The 15,211-nt window shown below is 35.9% G+C and overlaps 4 protein-coding genes across 5 annotated transcripts; 1 reads left to right on the top strand and 3 right to left on the bottom strand.

Moving 5' to 3' along the window:
• Positions 1 to 1,595: 1,595 nt before the first annotated feature.
• stx3a (syntaxin 3a) lies at positions 1,596 to 5,201 on the bottom strand. The gene is made up of 11 exons (XM_079461941.1): positions 4,929 to 5,201; positions 4,308 to 4,382; positions 4,118 to 4,217; positions 3,853 to 3,927; positions 3,612 to 3,682; positions 3,416 to 3,524; positions 3,243 to 3,316; positions 2,961 to 3,095; positions 2,738 to 2,848; positions 2,473 to 2,562; positions 1,596 to 2,324 (listed from the first exon to the last, which is right to left on the bottom strand). Exons 1-10 carry the CDS (start codon positions 4,956 to 4,958, stop codon positions 2,485 to 2,487), a joined length of 858 nt encoding a protein of 285 aa, XP_079318067.1. The 5' UTR covers positions 4,959 to 5,201; the 3' UTR covers positions 1,596 to 2,324; positions 2,473 to 2,484.
• Positions 5,202 to 5,752: 551 nt separating this feature from the next.
• On the bottom strand, positions 5,753 to 9,391 carry ndufs8a (NADH:ubiquinone oxidoreductase core subunit S8a). Its single transcript, XM_079463415.1, has 7 exons — positions 9,316 to 9,391; positions 8,462 to 8,519; positions 8,240 to 8,305; positions 7,087 to 7,176; positions 6,779 to 6,951; positions 6,517 to 6,645; positions 5,753 to 6,396 (listed from the first exon to the last, which is right to left on the bottom strand). The coding sequence occupies exons 2-7, from the start codon at positions 8,502 to 8,504 to the stop codon at positions 6,265 to 6,267; spliced, it is 633 nt and encodes a 210-aa protein (XP_079319541.1). The 5' UTR covers positions 8,505 to 8,519; positions 9,316 to 9,391; the 3' UTR covers positions 5,753 to 6,264.
• LOC306898147 (beta-2 adrenergic receptor) lies at positions 8,961 to 12,691 on the top strand. Of its 2 annotated transcripts, XM_079463413.1 has the most exons (7): positions 8,961 to 10,233; positions 10,446 to 10,585; positions 10,742 to 10,931; positions 11,145 to 11,283; positions 11,394 to 11,558; positions 11,658 to 11,736; positions 12,124 to 12,691. In XM_079463413.1, coding segments are annotated over exons 1-7 (927 nt in total). In that variant the 5' UTR covers positions 8,961 to 10,232; the 3' UTR covers positions 12,337 to 12,691. The 2 variants fall into 2 exon arrangements, with proteins under 2 accessions (XP_079319539.1, XP_079319538.1); XM_079463412.1 differs by having other exon boundaries at positions 10,137 to 10,233; positions 11,394 to 11,736; positions 12,124 to 12,456.
• Positions 12,690 to 13,460, bottom strand: tmem187 (transmembrane protein 187; the record flags this gene model as incomplete). Its single annotated transcript, XM_079463414.1, has 1 exon — positions 12,690 to 13,460. The coding sequence occupies one exon, from the start codon at positions 13,458 to 13,460 to the stop codon at positions 12,690 to 12,692; it is 771 nt and encodes a 256-aa protein (XP_079319540.1).
• Between the last annotated feature and the right edge of the window lie 1,751 nt (positions 13,461 to 15,211).

Here is a 15,211-nt window from a genome sequence, read left to right as displayed (position 1 = left end):
AATCTGTAGGTTTTTATAATGGGTTTTTGGTAAATGGCCTATGACATAAAACACACAAATTCATTAAACATTTATTTTTCTGTCTCAAGGTCCACTTTGCCTAGTATTTGACAGCAACAAACGCATTCTGTGAACTATCCAGCCGACAAATTAATTTATACATCAAATTTCTAATTGAAGCCATAAAAGTTCTTACTCTTGACATGCAAAACAGATTACTTGCACTGCTCCACCATATAATGATCATACAATCATTGTAGGCACCTTGAAGCTTACATAAGCACACTTTTTTAAACTTGACCCATAAAGGAGCAATATAAAAGTGGTACAAAATTTACTAAAAAGGTATAGCCTATCTTAACCTGATCTCAACACATATAACATTTTCTTACTAACATATTGGCTTGGTCGCATACGGCGTTGCTTGTACATATCCTCATCCTCATCATCATCCATTTCATCATAAATAATATGTCCCAAAAATTTTATTTAATTGCGTACATTTAGTACTTGCCCTGCCAGATAAAAATCTGGAAAATTAAGATCCATATCGCCTATCATTCTGCATATCATGACAGCACTCTTTTTTGTATTATATTGCACATCATATTTGATCCCATAATCAGAACAAATATTTAGCAGCTGTTGAAAAGCATTACTACTTGGAGAAAAGATAAGCAAATTGTCCGCATACATAAGATGATTAATTAAGATATTACTAAGCATACATTCAGTATAGTCACTTAATTGTTCTGACAATTCATTCATTTAAACATTAAAGAGGGCTGGTGAGAGTTGACCTCCCTGTCGCAATCCATTACCGACAAGATTACCGCATTTTACTATGATACTCTGATTAGCATACCAATGTACCAAGATTCTTTGTATGCTGTTAGGCACACCCCTTTGTCTTAGTTTACCAAACAGCTTAACTCTATCACACGCTATGTTAGCATCAATAAGCCAAAAATAACATATTAACTTTGTCCTTTATACAAGTCTACTATTTCTTTCAGGGCATATATAAATAAATCAGTACTATGCTGTGCTTTAAAGCCAAATTGATTGTCTGTGGTGCCAAGATATCCATCCCCCTAATCGATCTAATAAAATTATTTCCAAAACTTTAGATAACACACTAGCTAGCGCAATTGGTCTAGTTACAGTATCCAGCTTTATCCTTGATAACATGCAACAGGGCTGACAACACTCTGGCAATAGCCCCTGTGCTATCAGGCCATTAGAACAAATGGCAAGAACAACCGCCACCTTAGGTCTCGCAAACTTTCAATGTTCAGTAGTAATTTTATCCAAGACATCTAGCTTTCCTCTCTTTAAGCTGCATTATTGCTTTATGAACTTCATTATTTAGAAGAAATACACAACGAAAATATTGCATTGATATTTTTCAGTGTAAATTTGTTTAGAGAAAGTTTTCTTCAAAATATTCAAAATCATTAAAAGACGTAAAAAGTGCTAAACCAAATACTTATGTTCTGTATTAGAGGATTTGGGTTCTATGTTTTAGTTTATTTACCTAGTTGCTTTTAGTTTTTTTCCGTTTCTATTTACTTTATGAAAAAGGAATAAGTGAAGAAAGTATAATACATTTTTATTTTTTTATTCTAAATGAAAAAACAAAATGATTTAATACAACTTAATTTTTAACCACAAGTATATAACTCAAAACTCAACCACTTTCAAAATATACAATTCTGCAATTATCAATTACGCAAGCAAAAAAACATTAACTTTAGAAATACAGAAATACTTTTGTGCTACTCTTCAGGAACTCAATACTACGCAATACAATAACTCTACAATAAACAAACGATCAATAATAAAGGGTCACCTATCACCCTCTTTAAAAAACCTAAACCTTATCTTCACCTATGCGTGAAAATAAATTAAGGTTTTTTTTTCTAATAAGTACTAAGTACACAAAATATTTGTCACTGGAAGCCAAGGGTGTGTCCCTATGCCAGTTGCCAAAATGAGGCCTCTACAACAATACAATTAACGTCTTTTATCTGAACACAAAATATATAAGTTCCCTGAAACAATATTGTCGATTGTCAATAAAATAGACACTTTATAATGAAGCTCTTTATAAAATTCCCAGGTTGCTTGCACACATTTTACTACAATGAACAGTGCATGGCAATTGATAAGTTAGCAAGATAACAAAAGAAAAAAAGAAAACAAGGAGAAATAGGGATACAGAAACACAGAAAACATATGTGAGGGTTCCTTATGGCTCATCGGCACAAAGATGCTTCTCTTTCTCAATCACAGACTCTGAATTTGGAGAAGATAAACTTCACCTGAAAAGACAGAATGTCACTTACAACTTGCAGAATCACAAACGCCTGATTTTTTTTACCAGTTACTCTTTTAAAGCACAAATAATATGATTATAATTTATATAAGTAGAAACAGAAATTCCACAATATTTAGAATGAAAATGTTTACCTTGTTGAAGGTTTATGTAAGCCAGCTATACACCAGAGAACCTCCGATGATGGCCAGAATTGTGCAGCACACTATCATCATCATCTTTTTCTATACAGGTATAAGGGAGTGACCGGGAGAGTATGATTTGTATATAGCAACAGTGAAGGAGAGTGAGAAGACAAAATGTTAATAGAAAATAAATTATTGCATATGGAAGTTAGAGAAAAGACATTTATAAACAGTTATACAGCATAATTGCATTGGCAAATTTTTGCAAGCTTACCCTGCGTGCCTCCTGTTGGAACTTGGCAGCCTTTTTAGTGTCAGCCACTGCTCTTTCAACAAAGCCCACCGACTGATCCATGTTGCTCTCAATTCTGTCTATCATGCTCCCCTATTCATAAACCAGAATAAAAATTCTAAAATCTATAGGCAATGTTTGATTTTAAGCCTCAGAAAGTGGGGAAATCCCTTCATTTTTCTCTAGAAATGACAGAAGCATGCACCTGATTCTCCACCAGCATTGCAATGTCCACAAACATGTCATGCAGCTCCTTTATGCTGCTCTCCAGTCGCATAATATCCTTGTGTCTTGCCTCAATCTCACTCAGTGCTTGCTTTGATATGCTAGAGTCCATTATCTACAGAAAAAAATGCTTGAAATTTACATAATTGAATTACACATAAAAAATATCATACTGTAAATGTTTAATACCCAACACAACAGCTTGATTCCTACAAGAAAACATCAAACAGACATATAGTACAATCTACAGAATAGTGCCCACCCCTGCAGTGAAAACTGCAGAATTCCCTCCATCCAGCATTTCTTCGAGTTCCTCATCAGTAGTGGTTTTACCAGCTACAAAACAGAATCCAACATTGACCTTACACATGCATGCAGCATTGTGCTTTTCAGACGAAGGAACCTTTTTAGAAAGTAGAAAGAAATGTCACTGACTGATCTCCAACTGTCTCTGGATGCGCCCTTTGGTCTTCTCTCTAAACTCTACTTGTGCTTCATTGTATTTGGTCATCACCTCCACAAACTTCTTAGCAAGAATGGCTTGCTGAATGGCAAAATGAAGAGACAAGCATTGTATGAGTAAAAAAATGGATTTTACATCTGTTTGGGAAAGGCGGTGTTGGTGGGTTACCTGGGATTTCTTTATCCGTACATCTGCTGAAATTCTCTCCTCTGTGTTTGATGCCAAGCTCTGCTCAATGCCTGTTGACAACATTGCTATTTTTACTATTTCAGTAAAGGAACAAAATGTCACCACATGATTTTATAGTTGCAGGCAAATGTTTAACAGTTTAAACAAAGTATTCAAGTAATCAAGAAATGATTACACAACAAAACACAATTTTATCTTTTCATGAAGAGGCATAACTGACTTTTGAGTTTGTTGCGAGCATTGTTGGCCAGTTTCTTTATCTCATTGGTAACTGCCTCCAACTCGTCCTGTGTCTCTGTGAGAAATAAAAATGGGGATAAAAAATAGGGAATTACAATGAAGTGAAGATTTGAACATTGCACATGTGTGGGAAAGGCTAGTTTACAGTATGGGAACAGAGAAAAATATTATAAAAATAAATAAAAAACATATATATGACAATAGTATGGGTGGTTATAGTTAAAGTAAAATGTTATTATACTAACTTTGCTCTGATGTAGCTGCAGAAAGGATAATAGAATACAGTCGCTTTATCTCATTGACATTCTCATCAATCTGGTCTATACTGGTCCGGATTTCCTCAATCTATAGAAAACAAAAAATGTGTCTATTGTGACATTGGATGACGTTGAAAATAATGTTCATTTGGAAACAACATAGTTAATTTACATATACCTGTGTGAAGAACTCATCCATAAACTCTTTATTTTCCATTGGAATTTCCACATCATCAGCTGTTTGATCTGACTTCTGTTAGGACAAAAACACAGGGACATTACCACCACAGACTTCAACGGGAAGAAGTCCAGTTTTTCATTCTGAGGATGTTTATATATCCGCCCGACAGAGATGCATTTGACTTTCAAATAAAGATGTCAGCCCAGATACTGCTACAGTATAATATTTACTATAGTAAACTGTAGTAAAATGCTGATATACTAAAATGTTTTTAAATCTCTCAATAGTAAATTCTATACTACAATCTTACAGTTTATCCATGTACTACAGTTAAAACTACAGTATAATAGTAGCGATACAATTAATTACAGTGCACTAATAGTAAATAATAGTAGAATGTTTTTATTGGGATCGATTCACGGACAGATCGCAATCCAAAAGATGCGGTCCAGTGCTCTCAGTACTTTGAAAACAAATGAGTGTATAACCTCTAAAATCTGATACATTAGTAGCTAAAAATGGCCTTGATACCTCGTAATTCACCGTAAACAGATATTTAATTGAGAAAAGAAGTAAGTTACATAATCAGCATCACCATATTAAGCATTATTCTCTTACCCCTTTTAATTGCTCCAGTCGGTCCTTCATCTTCGGTTCAATGTCACTTATAGGCAATCAACTCTCTATAATAACTAACGTAGAAGATTTAAAAGAGGCAGGAACGTCGTCTTCAGATTGATTAGCTACAACTCATACCTACAGCCGTTTGAGAGCCTCAGAAAGACCTTTTTGACACACTAAGAAAACTGTAGATCCTCTATCTTTTCGTATTGAAAAGAACAAACAATATGGCAGTATGGTCCCAGACTGGTAGTTGTGCTAAGCCTATCCTCTCAGATCGGATTAGAGCAACAGTTGAATGCTGGGTAGCTAATCTGCCTCTTCCGAGGTGCTCCTCGATCTCCACAAAGTGCACAACTCACAGACCAACTAGCATAGGGTTGGATTGTGTTCTTTGACTGAGATTTTGCGCATTAGATATTACATTTTTGATTGATCATATGGTCATTTATTACATTGGGTTTTGGGAATCATGTCTGATATTGCTGACTTGGGCAGTTTGATTTTGCATTGTTAAACTTTAAAACAGACAATGCAGCATGTTCATTAAATTACCACAGCCCTTGAAAAAGAACCTAAAGCATTGTATGTGTCAAACTTGGGTTTCTTTTCTAAAGTATAATTGGATGTAATCTTAAATAACTGTACAGAATTTTATTTAATAAATAAACGTAACACCCCATTGTCAGCATTCTTGGGTTTTAAAAGACACCAACCAACTCCCTCATAAGCAATTAAAAACCCTTATCACAGCGATTAAATGTTACATTTCACCCTTATGAGGCTAAAATACAAATACATTGAAAAGAAGACAGCAAATTATCACAAGATTTAGACAGAGCTTTAATTTATTTATTTTATACGGTCCACAATTATTTAGTCTTTGTACAGTTTTCACAAGGAAAAATAAAACGGTTCATCGGTTTATGGATACAATGTGAGAAAATCAACACACTCGCTGAAGGGCTTTAAAGGTTACATCTCTTTCTTCCTTTATATCCTCTGGATGGATTCATTTGTAAGGAGATAGTGGGGAGGATGGATTAATTTAATATCTTGAAATGTACATTTAACATTTGCCTCATAGTGAAGGATCATTAATTTCAGTTTTCCAGTGATGTGCAGTTATACTTACACTGAGAGATAAATCAGTATGTGTCTCTTCAAAAAATGTCAATCCCTGGGCTTTGAAAGAGCACTCAACACAACTGTAACTGTCTGAAAACCAAATCTAAAATATATATTTGAAACTTGGACTATTGGTAAAAGAGCATGAAGTCTGTACTGTTACTGGGTTGGGGTGTGAGTCCATGAAGCTAGACTGACAGATTGTCTATCTGTAGAGATAATCAGCCTGAATGTTGGCAGCAATCTCCGCCTCCCATTTGTCTCCATTGTTGAGGAGCTTTTCCTTATTATATAGCAGTTCTTCATGAGTCTCAGTGGAGAACTCAAAGTTGGGGCCCTGAGAAATGACATTCACTTCAGTTAATATGGTCACAGAATGACTGGTAAAGGAAAAATTTGACTGATGTCTTCATGATACTTGAGTTATCAGCAGGGTTATGTGCTGTCAGGCTCTTACCTCTACAATTGCATCCACAGGACACGCCTCTTGGCAAAAGCCACAGTAGATGCATTTGGTCATATCTATGTCATAGCGTGTTGTTCGCCTGCTACCGTCAGCACGGGGCTCTGCCTCAATCGTGATGGCCTGAAACAAAGCAAGTCATAAACCTTTAGTACATTTGTTTATACATCATTTTACTAAAAGTTTTCATATTCCTGCAATTAACTACAGAAAAACCCAATAAAAGATCAAAACAAAATGAGAAATGCAATTATACCTGGGCTGGGCAAATGGCCTCACATAGTTTACATGCAATGCATCGCTCTTCTCCAGAGGGATACCTGCGCAGGGCATGTTCGCCACGGAAACGGGGTGACAGAGGGCCCTTCTCGAATGGGTAGTTGATGGTAGCAGGCTCACGGAAAAGATAGCTCATGGTCATTCCCAACCCTGCATTAGAAAAAGTTTTGGCTCAGTTTCTATTCCGATTATTCTTTACTATCAGAGTTATGAGTCACAGTTATCTGATAATATTTGATTATGTTAAGTGGGTTACAGACAAAAGGGTCACATGTTGTTTCTGACCTCTAAACAACTCTGTCCAAAGAAGTGTTTGAGCTGCACGGTCCGTGATGGATTTCATATCCGTGGCATCTTCCTGATTATTGACAAACTCTGCAAAATGAGATTGTAATGTGACACATTAGAGGACATTAAAATAAACACTCAAGTGTCTGGAAATGTAGTTAATATCATAGACATAATAAATACCTAGACTCTGCATTAGCCGCTTTGCCCCGCTGCAGCGATACGTCAACGGCGCCGCCATATTAGTGAGAGCAACAGTGAACTAAAAGCCCATTGATCCCAATGGTAGAGCTGCGCTCACGTTTACATTTCTTAACACATTATGATGGTTTACGATATCGGTACAGTACAACTACATCATGTCTTTCGTTGCTTCATATCTCGATAGTTATAGCCTACTTTAAAATTAATGGATGCCATAAGGAATGTGAAATCCATTAAATGTGCCAGTTATTTCATGAGAATCCACTAGATGGCATCATGTTCAGTGAAAAGCCACAGAATAAATAACCATATTGCAGTAGTAGAGAATAAAACGTCAAACAAAATGTATGTATTATGTAAAAACTTATGTTTTTCACTGTGGAAATGTTTTTTTCTGTAATAGTTTTAGACATTTTCAAAGATAAAAGATGTTCTTTAATAAATCTGGTAAAACCGTTAAAGCAGTAAAACTTGATCTATGTTATATAGTAAAACAAATAACACTACCGTGCATTATAAGTATGAAATTGTAATATATAGCCATATAGTAAAGACACATTGCTTTAATTTTTACCAGGATTTTAAGGTGAACAAGCTGTGTTCTAATCACGTGCATTCAAGCTACTTTAAATTATTAAACATTACTGATGTGTACACATTAATTAAGCCTAAATGATAACAGTTCCGTATGACAATAAATACATATTCAAGTCTAAAACCATTTTTAACTGGAGCCAAAACGTTTCTGTACACCACGTAAAAAGTATTGACATTAGTTGAGGAAGGAAAACAATGATGGGTTTTTATCCAGATTACTGCAGCTCCACCATTCACTCATATGTCTTTGTAGTCGGCTTTTACCCTCACCAATATGGCGGACAATGGTACAATCCAGCGGACAATGAGGCGTCTAGTTAATATATATATCTATGGTTACTATACTTACTAATCCCGGCCCTGTGCGCTGAGAGGCTGAGAGGACGTGCAAGATTTTGACTGGCCAAAAATGAGCCTAAGGAAAAAGCCATTGATACAATTAGTTATATAAATACATGCATGCAAAATGACGTATCACTTATTTCGATACATAAGTTAAAATTCTGATTGCGATTGAATTCATTGCATGTATTCTTGTCCCAGTTTTTAGTGTAGTCATTTGTAAACCCACCTGGCCTGGATGCAGAGTAGAGCACACGTAATGCTGCAGACATCTCAAGTTATGTACACTGTAATGTGTAAAGAAAAAGTGGTTGGGGGATAGGAGAAAATAAGACTATGTTATACGTGCATTTCTCTATTTTTGTATAACTATATGAAACATTTGATTTAGACGAGTTATTCTCACACATAACATTAACATTTTTAGAAAAATATGTTAGTACAATTTTTACAATAATGCACAAAAAGTCAAACTGTGAATTTCACATTTCAACAGGGGCTTACACAATACAGTGCATCATGACTGACTTCCCCTAATCGGAAGTAAACAAACCCCCAAAACATTGGTTCCGTTACATTGCAAGGATTCATCTAAATTAACCGTTGCTACTATAAGAACCACATAATTAATCAATACGTATTAGCTATTTACAGTACACATATAACATGTCCAAAATAAATATGCCTGGCGCAACTGCGTGACCGTACGTGTAATATAATGCAAGACTACTGCAATGAGTTCAGGGCACGGGCACAAGACCGTCCGTGCTATTCACACATTTAGCGGTAAAAGGACAGCGGGGATAATCCATAGATATCCATATACACGCTAGTTTTGGGCACGTGCATTCCTCAAAGGTAAACACATTTAAAGGTTACGTGTACAGCGTCTGGGGAGCAGTTTAGCCACAGGTTCATTTCTCAAGGACTTTCACTGTCTGTACGTGTTTTTATTCCTTTAATCCTTAAACCAACGTTTGACGCAATAGAAATTATGTTATTTTAGCCAGTTCTACAAAATACAATGTCTAATCTCTCAGAAAGACAACAAGCGTAAAGAGTTTAAAACCAATCCACACTCACCGAAAAGTCGCTATTTGGCCTTCTCAACCAGAACAGCGGACGAGTAAGGAAACGCATGTAGGAGTTTGCCGGAAGTGAGGTCATAGACTAGATTTGTCATAAACAGCTTTTAATTTAGTTTTTTTTCTTTATTGATTTTATTATGCATTTATATTTATCTATATATTGTGCTTAAGAATGAACGCTAATGTGAAAAGTGAATATTGGATTTAATTTAAATCTTTTTTGTACATGTTGTATTATGTACAAAATAATATGATATATACAAATATTTTATCTTGTCATTTATTTAGGCTGTCGAGGCTCATATCTGGTTTTAATGTTTATATATAACTAAACTCTAGTTTAATTGACAGTGTGTTCAACATTAGGCTACATGCCAATTACACAAAACATATGTACAATCATAATATAAGCAGCGCATAATTTGTGTGTATGATGTTTTCATCTTTAAAATGACAGGTTAAACTACAACAGCATAAATCCTATGTTTCTTTCATGTTTCATGATACCATGATAATTCTGTGGTGATCTTTACTGTTTAAACCGAATACCATAGTAGCCACAAAACAGTTTTATAAGGGACGTCCAAGTTTTGAAAATAGTTTTGTGTTTGAGATCGAAAAAAAAAATTGTTTTGTTTATTGAGATAGATATGTTTATATAATAAGGGTATAATGCAAGTATTTAGAAATCAGAATCCTTTCTGTTGTACTGATTCTCTACAAACACCATTTAGTGCTGTCACTGTAAAAACAGCAGAATAAGGCTTTTGTGGCTAATGCTTAATGAAGCAGGATACATTTAATAAGAGGTGTGACGTCCATCTTCACGTAATCCTGTGTCTGGAGCATCACTTCAGAAACAACTGTGTGTGAAGTGGTGGGTTGATCTGTGTTTCTCTGCTTCAGTGACAAAGTAAGTCCATAATTTCTGCACAAAATTCTTTAAACATTTTTGTGAAAGACAAATCGTAATCTGATGTGATGTGTCATAGACCGACTTGCTTGAGTGACATAAAGAAGGTTGTTTAAATGTTTTTATACCATATTGTTTAGTTGCTCACATTAACCTAATTTAACCTAACTTAATTTGAAATTGCACTTGTTTTAATAACTTTCTTATTTTAGTGAACACTTCACATAATATAACGGAATCAGAGGAGAAGTATTGGTCCAGAGTTGAGAAATCTGTTCTTGGTCCCATTCTCAGCATGGAAATGGTATTAGGCGTTCTGGGAAATGGACTGGTTTTAGTAGTTAAAATTGTGGTAAGAGCAGCATTATATTACAAAATACTATCCCTTCAAATTAATGAGAAAATTATGTTTTTGTAATTACGTCTATCTTATTCTTGCAGATTTTTTCCTCATGTCATCCTTGTCCAAACATAGTGACTGTCATCCTGTTTTCCTTTATATTTACAGTGTAAAGACCATTTTCGGTGCATTTACTGGCTACCTTTTATCAGCCTCACGCTCTCAGATTTCTTCTGCTCTATTCTCATAATCTGTGGCTCTCTCCTGGCTGTGCTGAGCGAAGGTCAGATCTCACCATGGTGTGAGGTGGTCAGTCTGCTAAAATTCACCTTCATCACTTCTTCTATTGGAAGCATAGGTATACAAACATTGAGCAGATGAGGATTGTCATAGATTAGCAGAAAATATTTATTTCCTTTATTGCTTCACAAAATCCGTATTTTGCGATATCTCTTACATTATATAAAAATGAATATCTTCAGATTTCTTAAAGGATGTATGAACGTATGAGCAGAACTGGAATAACGAAATCTATCTTCTTGTGTCTCTCTGATTCCTCCCCACAAATCAGCGGTTCTCTGTGTTCAGCGTTTTTTAGGTATCCCCTCCAAAGGTAAAGTGCTGTCAGTTGTCATGGCAATAGCATGTTTGGCATCATGGTGTACTGGATCTGTGTTTGGAGCAGTGCCGGTAGGCTATAACTGGATAAAGTGAGTCTTCATAGATCATTGTCTGTACCATAATTTAAATTTAAAAAATCTGATTTTCCAAATACATATTCCAAAATTGCATCTCTCACTTGTCATTATTCCTGGTTCAGGTATGATCCTGCAGAAATGATGTGTGCAGTTTTCTGGGAAAGCAGTTACTCTGACATGCTGGTTTACATCCTCTGTACCTTCTTAATCTCCATCTTTGTCCCATTAATTCTTATACTGTTCTGCTGCATCCTGACTTACGTAGGATATGGGAAAGACTGTGCCAGGTGTGTAAAATTGCAACTGGTGCACATTGAAATTTGGTTTGACTTTGAAAAGACTCATCCTGTTATGAGGTTGCATGTGTATATTTTATCTCTCTGTAGTGAAGATGACATGGCTTCTGTCACTCCACTACTGGTGATCCTGTATCTGTTCTGTTATGCTCCATTTACTGCATCTGAGGTGAGAAAAGTATTATTATTACAAATTATAATAACAGCTTTGTGTGGTAAACTTGGTAAAAAAAATGGTTATAGTTAGAGATTCAAATCTTCAATCTTTTACTCACCTTCAAGTCATTCCTAAACTGTATGGTTTTCTCCAAAACACAAAAAAAGATGATATTGTGAAGAAAGGTGGTAAACGAACAGCATCGACCCCTATTGACTTCCATTGTTTGAACACAAAACCACTGAAATATTTCTCAAAATATCTTTTGTGTTCCATAAAGAGTCATATACAGGTTTTGAATGACATGATAGTGAATAAATGATAACAATTACAATTTGGGGAGAACTCTTCTTACATTATCTCCGCTGCAACGATTCTGTTTATCTTTTTTCTATTTAGTTGATTCTTCTCGGAAGGCTGGACCTGTCTCCTTCTCCTGACTGGCTGAGATCACTTTCATCAGTCATGGCGTATCTGGACTGTGGTTTGAACCCCTTAATCTACTGCACAAATAAAGACTTCAGAGAGGCAGTGCTCATACTGCTGTGGAACAATAAGAAATTACGCCCGTCTGAGCCAATTCTGACTAGCATTTCAAAACTTGAAATATGAGGATTATTCGCAAATCCTTAAATAATAACTATAATAAGAATGTTCGCAAAACTGGGAATATAACATATCTTGTAATCAGTAACAAATGACGCATTGTGTTTACAGTTTTTATTTAGCAAAGAAATTACGCTTCAAGTCAGTTTTTTTTTAACATTATGCATTTACATATGTGCCCATTTTGGGTTAAAGAGGATAATAAGCCTTTTTTAGCCTTTTGATGCTTTAATTTAAAAAGTGAAAGGTGTGGGCTGCTGTGAATATTACTGCAAAGGCACTGTACACTTTCTTTGTACAAATAAAATAATTAAATAAATTGTAATAATTCCATACTATAATACATGCCAACATTTCGTTCATGATCGTTTATGAAGTTTTGGGACTTTTTTACTGAGATGCGTGAGAAAACAAAAACCATAATGGAACTGAAGAATGTCACAAACTTTAGACCAGAAATGTCCGGTGAGACTTTGAAACATCCAGTACTCCGCAAGAGTGTGATCCAGAAGCTTCAGAACCACAAAACCAAAGCAGGAAAGCACAGCCAAACAAAAGTAACGCATAGACACAGCATCTCGGTGACTCTTCTGTGCTTGTACACCCTTAAACACTGCGAAGGCGATGTGGCAACCCAACGCAACTTCAAATCCACGGTCGTGCAATAGCACCAGTCCATAGCTGAGAATTGAACACGTTTCGACTATTACGGTGTAACGAGACGACCAGCCGTTAACAATGACATTACACCAAACCGGCACCCATGCAAACATTGGTAAAGTGAACCACTGGTCCAAAACGGAGGGTGCGCGACGCAAGGTGGACAATCTCACCCACTGCACGGGCCCGTACGCGATTGCCATGAGCGCGAAGACGTTCTTGGCGTATGCGACTGCACGGCTGTCTTTACAGTCTGTTACCGGTTGAAGGAGCCAGTAGATACCCAATAATATGTATCCTACATTTATCAGGCAGTTGAACGGCATTGCCAGGAAGGTGGGCAGATTGTCGACTTTTTTCTCCGCATAATGATCGTAGGTAACGTCCACCAGAACTTCGTTGAAGATGTCAGTGTTCGCAAGCGCTATGCAAAGCACGAAGGGTATCAGGACGTGAACAACTGCTGACATGATTACATTCAGATAAAAAGACACAGTCCGATTTGGGGAAATATCTGTGGAGTTTAGTAGATATGTACAAAGTCTGAAAACATTGTTTGTCTTCCGCAATCTTGAGCACGTGACGTCCAGAGTAACAAATCATTGGTTGCCAACCTGCCAGAGTATTCTTCAATATTTCTGCTCTAGTCTATTTCGTTCTTAAGGTATAGGCTACATGCACAAATAGTTTGTTAGAGAAGGGTGTTATCATGTCTGCACGTCTAGAAACAAACATAAATCATGTACAGAAAATAATCTAAGATGTAGGGCAAAAACAAGGGTGTAACTGGTTTGAGCAGAGGGGGGGGGGGGGGAGACACAAAATGGGGGGAAATGTTTTTGATTTGAATCCCATTTCCTGCATTTACATATGTTTAGGCAATATGGTGATACAAAATCCATGAAATAATGGATTTTCTGCATGAAGGGCGCAAAGTGCGGATGGAGGGCAGCGAGTGATTTTCTCCATAGGCAACAAACTCAAAATACCTGTTTTTGATTGTTTGAAGTGATTAAACCATGAAACCACACAGGGTTTTTATCGTGTAGCAAAGTAGATTTTTAACAAAAGGGGAAATGCGAGTAGTGACAGAGAAACGGAGGGAAAAATGGCATGTAAACCTGAATCTGCGGTCGGGAGGAGACGAGCCGGTGTCCTGAAATTACATCCTACCCGTCAGATTTTCCTAACATGCGCCTATCAATGTTAAATATTTTTTTCCTTTTTGTTTTATACAGTGGGAATCTGATAGTGTAGTTTTGTTGTTAAATCATTCTACATATTTATTTAATACTGGTAGTACAATTTGATAGGGGTTTGCACTGTAAATTAATCCTAAATGTTTCTTTTATGCTGGTAGGATAATCCGACAGGGTATTTTGCATTGTAAAAGCCCACATGTCTGCCTTTTCATAAACACTAGCTGCTGTTAAAATAACGAGTCCGATCGAGAAAACAGCTTAACATAGTGTTGTGTAATTACATAAAAAATAAATGAGTGCACACCGCGTAGTGAACATGTCTCTTTACTTGTTCATTTCTCAATCTCCACTCTTCTTCTCCACATTTCTACTTTTTATGTCTTGAACAATATCTCCATGTAGTGGACATTCATCAACAAGCAATGCAATAAGAGAACACACATAGCCTACCAAAACCAAATTTCTATTAAACTGTAATTGTAATAAACAATTACAGTTAAATTAATAATTTAATGGAATAATGACAATTTACACACCTGAAGAAAACCCCATGCTTGACAACCCCATGCCAAAATTAACTTTTAATTAATTGGTGTAATGTAAAGATAATGTGGTAACACTTTACAATAAGGTGCTAATTCTTAACAATTAATGAATGCATTAGGTAAAATGAACTTACAATGAACAATACTAATACAGAATGTCAGTTCATGTTCATTTCAGCATTTGAAGCATTATTGAAATCAAACGTTGTCAACATTAGTTTATGCACCATGAACTAACATGAAGAAATGCTGAAAAACTAAATTGTTCATTGTTATCCAATGTTACCTAATGCTTTTACTATTATAATAGCACCTTATTAAGTGTTAGCGATAATGGACAAATTAAACGTATTTTATTTGTACAAAGAAAGTGTACAGTACCTTTGCAGTAATATTCACAGCAGCCCACACCTTTCACTTACATTCTTTTAATGTGGGTGAAATTAAAGCATTAAAATGAGTTTGATATTTAGG

This window comes from Barbatula barbatula (assembly GCF_947034865.1).
Source record: "Barbatula barbatula genome assembly, chromosome: 8".
Classification (NCBI taxonomy): domain Eukaryota; kingdom Metazoa; phylum Chordata; class Actinopteri; order Cypriniformes; family Nemacheilidae; genus Barbatula; species Barbatula barbatula.
This window is presented reverse-complemented; position numbering and strand designations above follow the sequence as displayed.